The 15590-nt window shown below is 40.1% G+C and overlaps 1 protein-coding gene across 4 annotated transcripts in view; it reads left to right on the top strand.

The window, feature by feature from the left end:
- The window catches only part of ap1b1 (adaptor related protein complex 1 subunit beta 1), a 25363-nt gene extending 12421 nt beyond the window's left edge, over window positions 1-12942 (top strand). For 3 of the 4 annotated variants that reach the window (XM_034872952.1, XM_034872955.1, XM_034872954.1), the window contains exons 15-22: window positions 870-899; window positions 981-1118; window positions 1211-1356; window positions 1442-1571; window positions 4027-4111; window positions 4455-4541; window positions 5139-5293; window positions 11684-12942. In XM_034872952.1, coding sequence (XP_034728843.1) covers window positions 870-899; window positions 981-1118; window positions 1211-1356; window positions 1442-1571; window positions 4027-4111; window positions 4455-4541; window positions 5139-5293; window positions 11684-11758 — 846 coding nt within the window. In that variant the 3' untranslated portion in view covers window positions 11759-12942. The remainder of the gene's footprint in view (window positions 1-869; window positions 900-980; window positions 1119-1210; window positions 1357-1441; window positions 1572-4026; window positions 4112-4454; window positions 4542-5138; window positions 5294-11683) is intronic. The other variant, XM_034872953.1, reaches the window with a different exon arrangement.
- The last annotated feature ends 2648 nt before the right edge of the window (window positions 12943-15590 follow it).

Here is a 15590-nt window from a genome sequence, read left to right as displayed (position 1 = left end):
ACATTTATAATCCATTTATAAAGCCATTTTAGAAGATGGATTTAATCACTGTTGCTTTACTGTAGTTCCCATGCATCCGTTTGACATGTTCATTCATCATCTTTTATTATTGTGATATCTACCGTAAGCATGCTGTGACATCTTTAAGTCCATTTCTTTTCTTATCTTTGGGCTCTGCGATGTGTTTGAATCAGCCGCCCATTCCCCTGCGGACGGACACTCCTCAGTCACCTCAGCTCCAACATCATTCCCCATCGCCCCCAGATTACTGCCCCACTGAGGTTGGTCCACGGGACCACGCTGGACTAGTAAAGGCCAGCACCAGCCTAGAATCCCCTCTTGTCCCTTGTTCCACTGTGTCTTCTGAGTTATCCTCCCCAGCAGTGATCTGTGACTATTTGCACTTTGTGTTACGTTGTTTTTGTTTCCAACTCCATTTAGGTGAGCGTTTAGTAAAGTTCACCTGTTTCTTGTCAAACTATGCACAGTAGCTGTCACTTTAGAATCACTATCTTTATACACCATGCGTCTTGTTAACTGTACCCCCAACCTTTTCATCACTACAATAGTCCCATTTAGTGAGTAGCCTTTGAACAAAGCCTATTGGATTTCAATAGCCACTCAGCCTGACCTATGTGGGCAGCAAAAGGTTAGCTACAAAAAAAGAGAATTTCTCTTGTATCAGTGGTTGCGCTTCCTTCTTGCTGTCACTTGTAAACAGTGGAATCCCCATAACTGTCATGAATCACTGAAAGACATTTCTTAGACCCTCAAACCCCTCCATCCACCCTCTTCAGACCTTCCAGTGTATTATATAATGAAGATAACCTTCCAATAGATAAAGTCTTTGTGCTTCTTCTCCTACCCAGCTTGGCGGAGACCTTGGAGGAGGACCTGCTGTAAGTGATTTTGTCGGGCTTTGATTTCTCAGTACAGGGTGACATTGAATGGTAGTGTAACATGTTGCTTTCCACCCACAGATAGGGACAAGTTTCGGCGCTCCACCAGCTACCATGCCAGCTTCTTTCAATGTCCCGGTTAGTGGAGGTCTGGATGACCTGTTTGATCTCGGAGGTGGAGTTGGTATGCCTATGGGTGCCTTCAACCCCCCTAAAACAGTAAGTCTTCATAAGCTGGGAGGAGAAATACTATAGAATGATGTTAATTCCAGTGATAGAATCCCTAATAAAATGATCTTGTCTCTGTTCAGGTTTGGCTTCCAGCCATGAAGGCCAAGGGTCTGGAGATATCTGGCACTTTTGTCCGCCGTGCTGGGGTCATCCAAATGGAGATGACCCTCACTAATAAAGCTATGAGTGTCATGACTGATTTTGCCATCCAGTTTAACAGAAACAGGTAACACCACCTACTAAGTAATGTGCTGATATTTTTGTATATTTACACATTTTGGGACACGTTTTCCTCTCGTGTTCCTCTGTAGCTTTGGTCTCGCTCCGGCTGGTCCCCTCCAAGTACTCAGTCCTCTTAGCCCAAACCAAAGTATTGAAGCGGTCCTTCCCCTCAGTACTGTGGGACCTGTCATGAAGATGGAGCCTCTCAACAACCTTCAGGTAGCCACGCTGCAATATTCCTTTCCCCTGAATTTGATGTGACTGTGCCAGTTTTAGGGTTGTTTGAACAGCAGCGTTGCATCTCGGCTTTCTACCATTTCCCATGTATGACACAGGGCTGAAGGTTTAAGCATCACACTCATGACAGTGAGGCGACAACTACAATTTTTTAAGTACAGACTATAAGCACAATGTAATGTATGCTGACTTTTCATTTTTTCAGCACTGGCCTTATCAGGACACTGATGCCTGACGTTTGCTGTCCTAACATGACAGCACTGACAGTCAGAGATGCATCGAAATGTAAATAAAGATAGCAGACATAGCTGTGTGTTAAGTTTTTGATAATTAATTAAACAAAAACATTATTTCGCCCCTATCTGTCAAATTCTAAATTAAAGTTGGCAGTATTACAACGTCTTAGTAATTTATGTATTTATATATCCTAAGATACAGAACTAAAACATCAAAATGTGTGAAATAACCATGGACATGACTGTATGTCAGTCAAACAGTTTTGTCTTAGAAAATATGGCCATGTGTGTCTTAAACGATTTAATAATGTCCTTTCTTTTATTCAGCTACACTGTTGAGTTCTTATTTTGTGAATACAACAGACTTAAAACATGAAACAACCTTTAGAACTGCTGTGATAAGTTTTAAATAAAAAGAGCAGCAGGAGCTGGCTGTTTTTTTTTGATCAGGGTGGTTCTTTTAACCGGGAATTGAGGACCGGTCCTGTGTGAAGCTGGAGAGAGAAGATAAGAGTAGCGAGGGGGACGATAGAGGTGGGGGCGGTTATTAGAGGTCACTCAGCACATGGCTCCTTTTGTTTCTCCTGGTCTCAGTAGCCCTGCTAACCTTTCTACTCTGCAGCCTCTGGGCCTTGCTTTGATGGGTGCTATTGGCTGTTTTCACATTTTCTCAAATTATATTTTTTTAATTAAATTGACGAAGGCTGAATAAATGATTTGGTACTGCAGCAAAGAAATTTGTTAAAGGACTTTCAAATAAACGTACAATGCAAATCGATCAATAAATCAATCGCTGTCACCTTCTGAGCTTAATCGGACAGATCACCTCATCTCGCAGTTTGAGGACATCGTTAGCAGCTGTCTCATTATCTGTTTGGCTTTTTTTTGTCTCTGAAGGTTAATGTTAATTACATTAAATAAAAATATGTGTAAACTGTATGTGGAAAAAGGCAGATGCAGCTAAAGATTATTTTCATTAGCAATTTAATTCTCTATTTCTTGATTGTATTTTGTTTGAAATGTCAGAAAATAGTTAAAACATGTCCATCACAGTTTTTCCACTGCCCGGGTTGAAGACTTCAAATGCCGTGTTTTGGCCGACCAACAGTGAAAAACACAAAAATATTCTATTTACAATCATAGAAAACTAAGAAAACAAAAACATGCCAATTAATGTGTGTACAATACAATGCTGTCCCAGGTAGCAGAGTTTTGGGAGAACACACAAATAATATGGCATTAAAAGAGACATAACAGAGTTGGAAACCTGTAGTCGGGTAGATTAACACCACAAAGTAAGTCCACAATCATATGCATTAGCCTTTAAAGTTTAGCATCTGACTTCCTCAGACTTTATAATAGAGCTTCTTTAGTTTACAGACTAAAGCATTGTGTAGTGTGTGTGTGTGTATGACTTGCCGTGTTACTGGCAGCCTTGCATTGACCCAAGAATAAGATGCTCTCTACTGAATTATTCAAGAGTCATTATTTTGCTCTCCGCTTGCCAAACTCACGGTCCTTCCCTGAGCCTTTGTCTGTTGAGCAGTCGGATCAATATCACCGCCGGCTGCCGCTTGTCCCCTCAGGTGCTTTTATTATACCACAGTTGTTCTCATGTTTCAGTGTCTCATACTATCGCCACCAGGGCCCGAAGACTGTAAAAGGTCCTGTCTGAGAAGCTAAGGCCAACAAATTCATTCTTTTTTTTTTTCTTCTTTTTTTAAATATAGACTTGTTAGGTGCTATTTTTGTTCTCTTTCACTTGTCGGTCGTGTTACCTCTCTCTTATCTCTTATTTTTATTTTATTTAAACCACTGTCTGCTATTCTTATCTCCTTAGTTTTTCATATTATTTATATCCCCTTGTAAAGCACTTTCTAAAGGCTGTTTGTAGAAATAGTTATGTTTTTTATCTTGTAAGTAATGTTTGCAGATATACTTTTGCAAATAGAAGTATCATGCTTACTGTGAGACCCAGTAAGATGGGTGGCCAGTAAAGAACATTAATGATATTGTAGGATATAGTATTGCCTGTGAGAGAGTGTTATTTCCAGAGGATTGTAGCCCTCTTGTTCAGGACACATAAACAAGCAATGCCCATCCTTGAAGGGAACTTGAAAAGTAATTACCCATGTACTGCTTCTTGTTTCTCCTCCTGTCGTCCTCCTCTACTCCCTCCTTGAATGTAATCACTCTTGCAGGTGGCTGTTAAGAACAACATTGACGTATTTTACTTCAGCTGCCAGTACCCCATCAGCATGCTGTTTGCGGAGGACGGGAAGATGGGTGAGTGTGTCTTGGCTAAACGTCAATGACCGACACATTCAGTCAGTCATTCAGCGAGGACACATTATTGTGACTGATCGTGTGAAGAAGTGTGTGATGTAGATGGGTGTTTGACTTTACTGGCACACCTCTCAGGCTGAACAGTTGCTCCTGAATAGAACACCAGTGCCTGTTTTGTGTTGCCGTTAGATTTTTTTTTCTGTTACAATTCTACTCACACACTACTTTTGGCATTTTTTGCATTAGCCTTTCCCACAGTGCCTATTGTAATGATCATACTTTGTACATTCCAGTGTGTGCTCTGTCTTTGGCCTCACCCAGTGATTGTGTCTCTTGTCCACAGATCGACAGGTGTTCCTGGCCACATGGAAAGACATTTCTAATGACAACGAGTCCCAGTTTCAGATCAAAGACTGCCATCTCAACTCAGGTGAGAAGGATGGAACAGCAACAGAGAGAACTACCCAAAGACCGTAGACTGTGCAGCCGTATCCTGCTGCGTCTTTACGTGTGGAAACGGCCTGACGGAGCAGTGGCAATCTTGAATTCAGATCCTAGCTAATGAAGCAAATTGGCTTTTGATGAGAATTCATCAGCTGCAGTCCCCATATTTATGTGTGATAATTTAGTTTTACACAAGAGTGAGAGCAGCTGAACTGGAGAAGAATTCCTAATGACAGCTTAATGGAGATTTCCCCCCAAAGATTAAATTCCTTCCTCGTGAACACAGAGCAAGGGTTTCATATTTGACTGGGGAGCAGCAGCAGCAAGACAGAGGCTGAGGAGAAAAGTCAATTTCAAATTAGCAACACAAATAGCCTGAGGTGATATTTTAGGAGATGATAATGTAAAAAGACGTCCTACATCGTCAGTGTAGAATATTTGAACGCACACACTTGTTGACTTTTCCCACAACAAGACACGTATTAAGCTCACAACAGGTTTTGATTGTGCATCGTCAAGATGGTCAACAGTTAATATGTTTTGACTATATAATTTCAATTTTTTTTAAACGTTCTCTCAACAGATGCAGCCTCCAACAAACTGCAGGGTAGCAACATCTTCACCATAGCCAAGCGTACAGTTGAGGGTCAGGACATGCTGTATCAGTCCATGAAACTCACCAATGGCATCTGGGTGCTGGCAGAGCTGAGGGTGCAGGCGGGGAACCCAAATTACACGGTGAGTACTGTGCTAGTTGTATTAGTAAGTTGTACAAGACTGGTGCTGCTGTGGTACTTATTTACTACCAAAACAAACAAACGAAGAAGAAAAAAAAGAAGAAACTACAGTATGTTGTACCAACTACTGTAATACTTGTCAGGATAAAGGGGAGTTACGTTTAAAGATTAAGACAGTGTGTCCTTTAGGATTTGTTTTTTTAGCAAGAGTGGCAGGTCGGTCTGAACAACAGCCAGGCAACTGAGAGTGGGTCAGACGAGGTCAGTTTAATGGAGTTAAGAAAATACTGTCATCACTGCATGTCATGGATAGAGAGAAGGGCCATAACAGAGCCATGGCAGAGATTGATGGGCTGTAATGTGTGGCGAGTGTGCTGGGGGGGGGGGGGGGGGGGGGGGGGGGGGGGGGGGGGGGGCTTGTTGATGTGCATTGATTGGAGTATGGGGTCCGTTGTGTTGTCGCGTGCGTCTGCTTTGTCAGCGTGCCGTGGTCTCTGCTCTTGATGGTTTGAGTTTGGATTAGAAATTCTGCATGACTAGTCCAGAACCCTGACCCTGATGTGAATCTCCTCCCAGTCTGCTGTCAGTTCATGCTTTTATTGATAAGGTGGTCTCAACTGTCTTTTGGTTTTCTCCAGTGTAGACTGGTCCATTTGTCAAGTCTCCCAGCTCTCACTCAATCAAAACTTCAGATTTTTATATTGCTTTACATGTTCTTAGTTTAGTACGTCGTCGTGTAGCCTAACATCATAGAGGTGATTTTGAAATATAAGATTTAAGGAGTATTTCCTTGAGATAAAGTGAAGAGCTTATTCCTACATAGTTTTTATTTTGCAGAGCTTTTTTCTGCTGGAGGCTGTGACCATTTTTCATTTTCATGCTTTTGATTTGTTACTCTTTTTTTTCTTTTCTTTTCTTTTTTTCTGTGTCTGTGGCGTATCCTGAATAATTCAGCAGTGTTTTCTTGTTCAACTTCAACTGTTTTGCCCTGTACTCCTCCTGCCTTTTTGAATTCATCTTCATTTTTAAGTTCAAATAGTTATTCCGCAGGGCTAGACAGGCCCCCCTACTTTTTGCAGATGGATCATAAATTGTTTAGTGATGAGAAGACTAGACTTTCAACCGTGCTGCATTTACAGTGCGAATTTTACTGCTCGTCTCTCTTGGCTCTCTCTCTGGCTGCTGCATGGTCCCTGTGCTCTCTTGGCACAGCACATTAAAGGCAAGCTGCTAAAGCCTTTTGTCTGCAGCTATTTTTAGACATAAAAAGTAAAGCCCTGCCAATGCATTTTTATTTATTTATTTTGTTTCTGAGACCAAGGCATAAAAGCAATTCTAATTCATTTCCATGAGTGATGACATACAGTAGCGTACAGTATGCGGTTTTAAGGTTTTCTGGCTGGGGTTGGCTTGTAATAGTGTTGATAGACGCAATGCACAATAAAAATGGAGGAGCTCACAGTTGGAAAATTAAATTATGTTGGACATAGTAAGACAGGTCATGGAAGATCTTAAGACAACTATTACATCTTTGAAATACATTTAGCTGTCTCTTCAAACCTGCATTATGGACTATTTGGAGGCAAAGCAAACAAGCTGTGGACACATCACTGACATATCATCACCTTTTTAAGTTGATATGGTGAACTTGTTAGCAAACTGTTGCTTATTTACAAATCTAGCAGTTAGAGAGCAACATTATCATTCATTTGGACTCATGTTTGTTGCCACCTGAAACAGCTGTGTGCTGCAACTGAGAACAGTGAGGGTGAATCAAAACAGTAAAATTGAGGGCCAGACTGCTAAAGACTGAGCTAAAGCTTATATAAAACTCTGCTGAGGGACGCTTCAGCTTCAGGTGAGAACTCTTTGTGGGTTCACCACCACAGGCGACCCTGTTTTACATTCTCATTTGATACCTTGTTACTAAAATATGGATTATAGCAGCTTTAAGTTTCCACATTTGAAATAGTCCGTAGCTCTCACATTGCCTTTGAGTGAGTTCCGTCAGAGCTCATGTATACTTTTATAGTTTTTGGAGTGTGAATTAGGACCCCACTTATCTTTCTGACACGAAGCATTGTGTCCTGATCTACCATCTCTTGTTTCCATGGTAACTGTGTGACCGGTGATAATGCTGATTTTTCTTTTCTTTTTTCTTTTTTCACCTCTGGAGCTAGCAGTTCTGAGAGTTTTGGTGAAAGTGAGCGATTTACACAGAAATGGACGCCAAGGGCCGCTATCGCACACTATATCTGTGGTTCCTCTACACAAACAGAGAGTTAATTCTCAGGGGTTAATGTGACATGTTTACCGTGAAATTATATCAATTTGTCTTCCTCCTGAGATTCTGCATTATCTGCATGGTATCTATCCCTTTTAATATCTTAGAACTAGACCTTGTGTTGGAAGTGTTTACAAATCAAGAAGGATTGCTGTGTGCTATCATTTGGTTATAAATATTTTTGCAACAATATGATGAAGTACCTTTTTATTTGTCAGGAATTAAATCAACTGGATTAATGAAAAACAGACAGTCTGGTTTTTTCATCCATAAAAAAGTTGAATTGATTTAACTGAAAATGCCCTATATCACAATATACAGAGGATTTAATACACATTACCTGCTCCTTGCTTTTGTGCTAAGGGAGCAATCTAATGATGTAGGACAAGGTTTAAACCATCAGACCCAATTCTGACTTGATAAACAACTGTTGCCCAGCAAACAAGGTTGTTTTTAAGTATTTTAATGTTGGATTAGGATGCATATCACTTTTGCTTTACCCATTTGCAGTGGTGCTCTGGTGCATCAGAACTGCAGCGGAGGGTCTCTTTTATGCTCCTGCAGTGTTTTTAGGCTGATTCTTCGCATTATCAGTGTTGAGAATCCATGTGTCTACATCTCATTGGAGGTTTTTGGTGGAAAAAGAATACTGCCATGTTTGTATCAAAGCATTTAAAATTGAATCATGTAAACACCTTGATACTTGATAGATTAAACACAGTTGGAATAAAAACAACTTCTCTCAATACACATTCAGGCGATACACCCTCCTTCATCGTTACTGTAGCTTCTTTGCTCTTTCGTTGCCTGTGTACAGCTAAAATTATCCTAATATTTTATCAGCAAGCCGTGAGTTGAACAAGTGAATGCCGCAGTTTCTAGCCCTCTTAGTAAGCAGGTTCCACACAGTGGCTACAGCATCCGCATTTCCTCACATCTCACCCCATGCTGACAGCAGATACAGCAGAGCGGTTTCCAAAATGTTGCCAGCAGCATGCATTAGTAAGGAGCCCAGAGTGTGCTGAGGCAATATTTTAGGAGCTGTGCAGTAGTTCTGCTTTTTCCACTGCAGCTCTGTGGTGTCCAACACACACACACACACACACGCACACACACGGCAGTTCTTGATATCCATTAGGTCGGGGAGGAGCATGGTGTGAAATTCTCGCCAGTAACTCACCAAATCTCTGGTTAATAACTGATCACTGTTATTATAATAAGGGTGCCAGTCTCAAAGAGAAAATGTTAATGTTTTTACAATACTGGAGTTTCAAACAGACAATAGATTTTAATAAAAATTGATATTATAGCCCATATTTTCCTAACTACAGGAAGAAACGACTGTCATTTGATAGTTTATAACAAACTGAAAATAATACATAGTAAAATGAAGTCTGAACACAATCTGAAATAGGGGCCATTCTGACGTTGATCATGTTATCACCAAGTGTCTGGTTGGAGTCCAGCGGGACATCTTTGTTGCATCTCTCTCCTTGTCATCGCTCCACTATCAGTTGTCTAAAGAACACATAGTGCCTATCAATATTTGAACGCACACACTTGTTGACTTTTCCCACAACAAAGACATGCTCACAACAGGTTTTGATTGTGCAGTGAATAATTATTGAAATATTCAGAATCTGTGTCTTTTGTATTTTTTACGTGCAACATCATGACAGTGATTGTCCTGATACAATTATTCCCAGGGGGGATTCTAGGATCAGACCTTTAGGGGGCTCAGCCCTCTAATGAGAATGTGACAGCGCCTCGCATAAGTCAGTAATTTCACAATGAATATATGTATTTCTTATTATAACTGAGGATAAATGCAAAATCTTAAACATATACAAAATCTACAATAGTTCCTTTATGGACTAGAATCAAACGACAGTGACACAGGTTTTGTTTGAACCTCTAATTGTTTGCCCTCTTTCAATAACAGACAAGTTGGCAAACCCTTACTTGAAGAACTGAAATTGATTTAAAGAACATACTTTTTTTTTTGTATTATAATTTTAGGTGGGCTGGGATGAAATGATAAATTTCCCAATTTTCTTGTGTTCCTGGATCTGAGGCAGTAGGACTGCTAACAGGGAAAAATCTCACTTTGTGAGACTATCAAATCCTAAACCTGCTCCCAGCTGGGACCACCGTCAAAGAGTGGAGAGACTGCCTCTCTCTATGTCGGAGACTAAATTTAAGGAGCGTTTCAATTCAAATATCTCATTATGTCTCCGCGCCAGCGGTGGCCGGTTGTGTACAACCACAAAGCAGTAAATCTAGTTTCTCATCTGAAAAATAATGAATTTTAATGGAAGATACTTCTGCTTATTGGTCCAATTTATACTAGGGGTGAGACACCCAGCTCAAGAGTCACAAAATTGGGATCGAGGCAAGATTTGAACACTATTTTACAGAAGACTTCAATGAAGAAATAAGACGGGAACAATAGTCCTTTTATTCAATCAAAAGTCACAAAATGAAAAACGAGCACTGAAAGGTTTCGCCACAAACTCAAATGCCTGGCTTCTCTCCTGTATAACCAACAGTTACACAGTTATGTATTCTATATGTTGGTTGGAGAGATTTTCTTCTTTAACACTTGACTTGAAGTTTTCTACATAAGGGTGACATGGCACTGTTATGAACACATGACACTGGCGGCTATGGCTCAGTGGTAGAGCGGTTGCCTGCCAATCGGAAGGTTGGCGGTTCAATCCCCGCCCCTGCAGTCATTGTCGAAGTGTCCTTGGGCAAGACACTGAACCCCGAGTTGCCCCCGGTGCTGCGCATCGGAGTGTGAATGTGTGTGAATGTTTATCTGATGAGCAGGTGGCACCTTGTACGTCAGCCCCGGCCACAGTGTATGAATGTGTGTGAATGGTCAATGTTTCCTGTAGATGTAAAAGCGCTTTGAGCAGTTGTTAAGACTGGAAAAGCGCTATATAAATACAGCACAGTTACATTTACACTGTCATGACACTGTCATGACACATGAACAATAACCTTTGTCATGACACATGAACAATAACCATAACTTCTCATGACAAAACCAAATGACAGGTTATTCAGTTATAGTAGCGTTATGTCATAAACGTTTATGACTTGTAATGGTTTTTGACTTGTTTTATGACTCTTTACATGACAGTGTCATGTCACTCTTAGAACCAAGGTTACAACATATCTAAGCGTTTTCTGGCAAGTTTTGAGGTTGTGCAGTATATGGAGAGAAATAAAAATTAATTTACTATTGTCTCACATTGACTACGTTACCATTGATGAGTTATAAAGCCTCAGACTTCTACCTAACTAGTATTAAGTTACACGCTTTTATTCAGTCGGATATTACACCACTTAGTTTCCCCAGGCGTCGTAGCAACGACGCAGGAGTTTCAGTTTTGCCGGGTAGACCTGACAGGAATTCAGACGAAGCAAAGATCTGTTACTGCATTTTGCAGCTAGGTTAACCACACATAGGCCTATTATAGCCATAACTTCCCCTTGTCTCTATGATGTAAGAATGACACTGTGTAGTTTCATAATTCTCTAAATAATTTATTTTTCTCTAAAACGAAATGCCTCGCAAATCTTCCGACTCCTTCTCGCTCCCGTTGAATTTCTATGCTAATTTCAAGGCTGCTGCTCTGCACGTGTGTACTGATATCGCGAGACACTTCTCACCTCGATAAGGAAACTCATCACGTTTAATCTCGCAAACGAGATCTCGTCAGACCTCTAATTTATACCCATAAGCCCATGAAGTTTGCCTGATGACCTTGTAGGTGAAACGATCGTTACGTTTTTGGGAGCTCGCAAATTAGTAGTTTTTTTTTCTTTTTTCTTTACTCAAAGTTCTGTCATTTTTATTAAAGATTTGAATCACATGTCAGTTTATCCTGCTATTACTCATTCGTAGTAACTCCAACTGTATTCTGAAATTTCATGGACGTACATGGACAATGTTAAAGTCAAAGTATTGGCTTCCTAGGTGTATCTTGTGTAGCCTACTGTGTCCAACAGCGACAATTTTATTAAACCTGTTTTTAAAAACCTTGCATTTTAACAGCGAAATCACATTCAACCCTTCTCAACTCTTTTCTCCCTCAGATCTCTCTTAAATGCAGAGCTCCAGAGGTTTCCCAGTGCGTTTTCCAGAACTACGAGACGGTGCTGAAGAACTGAAACCACCCACCGACCCGGCCGCTGCTCTCACAGACTCCTGGCACCTCCATCCCCTGACCCATGGACCATATTACACCCTCATACAGGGCAGGACCCACTTCCTGCTGTGTTGGCACTCTGTGTGTCATCCAGCAGTTAAATTAGGATGGTTAATGATTTTTCTTTTTTTTATTCCTAAGACTGAAGAAAATCCTGGACTGTCTTTGTTAGCCTTATCCTGTCCCCTGCTATGTGTGTCTGTTATACAAAAGTTTAAGTTTCAGGACATTATCTTATACATTTTTTGATTGAACGCTTTCACATTGAGCTGGTTCTCCACTTTGGGATGACCTGTATTCTTTTAGGGACAGACGGCTGTTTTCCTGTGTCTGCATGAGGCTCTTTAATCATTATCTAGCCCCACTTCTCTGAAAATGGGAGGCTATTTTTAGCGTCTGCAATCAGCAGGTGAATCATCACTGTCCGCATTTTTATTTAGGGTACATTCAATTAAAATGCATCAGAAAAAAGGCTTTAACTCTCACTGCCCCTGTAGGAAGTGGCTGGATGGGCCTTTAAGAGAGACCCATAGATAGTTACAAACTACATCATTGTTGTCTTTGTCATTTTATAGAGTTTTCTTTAGTGTCTGAGGTTAACAGTAGGATCTGATCCTCTTCTGTCGCTGAAAGCAGAATGTTTGCTGTTTGTTAGTGTGCGTTTCTTTAATTTTTCCATCAATATCTGGACATTTTGTAGACTAGCTGCAGTCGTCCACTGCCTGCTCTCTTACTTAATCATTCCATGGTTTGATTTGTGTTTGTAGTCTTGTTAGTGTTCATGTGGCAAACTGTGAGAGCCTCCTCGTCGCAGCCTCTCCAGTACCATGGCCACCCGAGATGACTGCTCAGGTGAGAGAACTCTAAGCTTATGATGCTATGGTTTGTAACACCGAGTAATAAGTGTACATGTAGGTAAGCACACTGTCTACAGCTAGTGTCAATGTTTTACCTGCAGGCTCGACTAGACAAATTTAATTCCTTTTCAGAGTCGTTACACTGAAGCCCTTTTTATTGGCTGTATAGGATGTATGTGCCCACGTTAACACCTCATAAGATGACAACAGAGGTGGCTGTGTATTGCTAGCGTGTGTTTTTGTGTGGTGACAGCTGATTCATATAAAAGCCTGTAAAAAATATATATATTAAAAAAACAAATGTTTAATCAGATGTTTTTGATTGACTTGATTTTGTTCATTCTGTGTACATCAAAGAACTATTCAAGGTCTTGATAAATAAATTCCCATAATCAATCTTTTCTTAAGTGCTTGGCATTCTGACAGAATAATAGGCAGTGCAAGGAAATGTTTTTTTGTTTTTGTTTTTGTTTTTTTTGCCACTGCCAAAGTCTCATTGTAAAAGGATGCAAAACCTTATCTTAGCACGCACGCACGCACGCACGCACGCACGCACGCACGCACGCACACACACACACACACACACACACACACTTTATAATCATGGCTGACCTTTGAGGCGTTCACGTCTCCTCTCGTGGGCCGCCCAGCCTCTCCTCCAGAGTTATAGACTTGGCAGCCCTCACAGCTTTGCATAGCAAGTCCCTCTGTGTTGTTCAACCTTGAGTTGTGAGTGAAGTCTGAGGTTTATCTACGACAGAGTGCACCTGTAAGGCAGGCAGCTCCTCTCAAATGGCAACAAAGTTTTTCTTTTTAAAGTCCGAGCTACTCGAGAAAGCTTAACCAGGATTTCAGCTGCATCATCTAATAAGTAGAATTAATTAGAATTGGAAAGCCAATTTTGTCAGAATATTAAATGCAAAGAAATTAGGGGTGTTACTTCTAATCATTGCAATAGTAGGTACAGGAAAAACATTACAAAGGCTTAATCAACTTGAACAAATGGGTTCAAACAAAAAGTATATAAATCTGATGTACTTTGCACTAGAATAAGTTTTTATAAACCTAAAATAACTGTAAACATTACACAGGTATTGATGTACTTCTTTGCACTAGAAAAGTATAAATGGAAGTATAAATAACAAATCGAAGTATTTGAATAAAAATCTTAAACGAGCACATAAAAAATGCACCGAATTGGAGCGCCATGAGCCGCTGCATCCTTCCACCGCCATCCTTTCTTATTTTAATCGTGAGCTCTTCTGGTTGCAGATGTGTTCCTCTGTAAAGGATTAACGTCGGCTGTGTTCAGAAATGCCCCCTTACTGACCATAGACGAGCCAGTAGTCCAATGCTGGGACAAGAGTCTCTTCTACTAATGAAGGATCTATAATAGCTATGTGATGAACGCAGTCCAATAGGGGGCGCGGCTGCACTCCTTTGGTTGAGGTTCGGTCCTCATAAAGGAACGATTATCGACTTCCAAACCACTAACTACGATATTCCAAGGAAGTAATTCTTGTCTTATTTAGTTACATGTACAGATTATTTCCCCAACGTAGGAATCAAATTTTACAGTAACCCTTTACACCTCCCCACCCCTTATGTAACATTTCTAAGCAGTATACATTTAATAAATGGTTCATAACCAGTGATGGAAGAATTATCAGATCTTTGACTTAAAGTAGTAAAAGTAGAAATATCTCAGGGTAAAGTTGTTTCTCTACAAGTAAAAGTCTTGCATTCAAAAGTACTTATATAGAAGTATTTGCAGCAGTGTACTAACAGTATAAAAAATAAAAGCCCTCAGAAAGACCGTCTATCAGTTTTATTTTATTGGACTATTGTTATGTTGTGCATTGTCAAAATTTAGCGAATTTCAACTACTTTTTAAACTGTTGGGTAGTTTATAATAATTCCTATTTAATGCATCAGACTTTATAAACTGAGCATGTATTTGTATGTAAATCCTTATTTTTCAAGGAAACCAGAAACTATAGCTGGTAGATAAACGTAGAGAGAGACAGCAAGATAGCAAAACACATAAAATGTCTTCATAGGAGAAGATATATTTACACTAACACACCTTCAAAATGCCATGATATCTGCTTACAACTACATCGTAGTGTGTTATAATTTGTTATAAAATATTTTTATAGTGTGTATAAATGCTGAATATGTTACCAAACTTAAACCTGATGAGTCTAAAAAACACTGGAAGCAGTTTTCAGATTATCAAAGTGTTAGTTTTTCTACAGCTACCAGGTTGTTAAACCCCGAAATTGCAACCATGTTAGAGGACATGTCTTCAGAGGACATGTCCGAGGACATGTCTTCAGTGTCCCTAATGTTTTCTGTGACCCTGAGTACAGGACCCAGTTCATTTTAGATACATTTTTTGACTTTGACTGAAGTTTGAAAACATTAACTATACATGATCTACACAACTAATGCATGAAGGAACATACGAACGGACTGTTTTTATCCAGATTTGTCCAGATTTGCACATGTCTGAGAGAAAACTCCTAAATTCATATCATACTTCAACTTTGTATGACAACATAAGAAATCAGTTGATCAATTGATTCAATTTCTGAGCCTTTAATAAGAACAGTCTTTGGGCTGCAGGTTGTGTAACATTTATTTGGCTGGTGTTTATCTTCCTGCAGCAGGACAGTTGCTCTGTGTTTTTTTTTTAATCTTGAATTCATCACAGAGGGGAGCGGTCCAACTGACTTGGAAAAGAGCTGCAGAGAATCCGGTCCAGAATCTGTTTATAAATGATGTATTAAACATTTAGGCTGCCACTGCAGACTTTATGCATGGTAGCAAGAAAAACATCTCTTTTTTTAATGAAATGGCAACATTTGGAACATGATTACCAAAGACAAAGAAATAAACTCCAGGATTGGATAAACAGGTTGTGGGGCAAACAAA

The sequence above is a fragment of the Etheostoma cragini genome, chromosome 5, assembly GCF_013103735.1.
Source record: "Etheostoma cragini isolate CJK2018 chromosome 5, CSU_Ecrag_1.0, whole genome shotgun sequence".
Taxonomy (NCBI): Eukaryota; Metazoa; Chordata; class Actinopteri; order Perciformes; family Percidae; genus Etheostoma; species Etheostoma cragini.
Note: the sequence above shows the minus strand (reverse complement) of the source record. Positions and strands in the feature narration are given on the sequence as shown.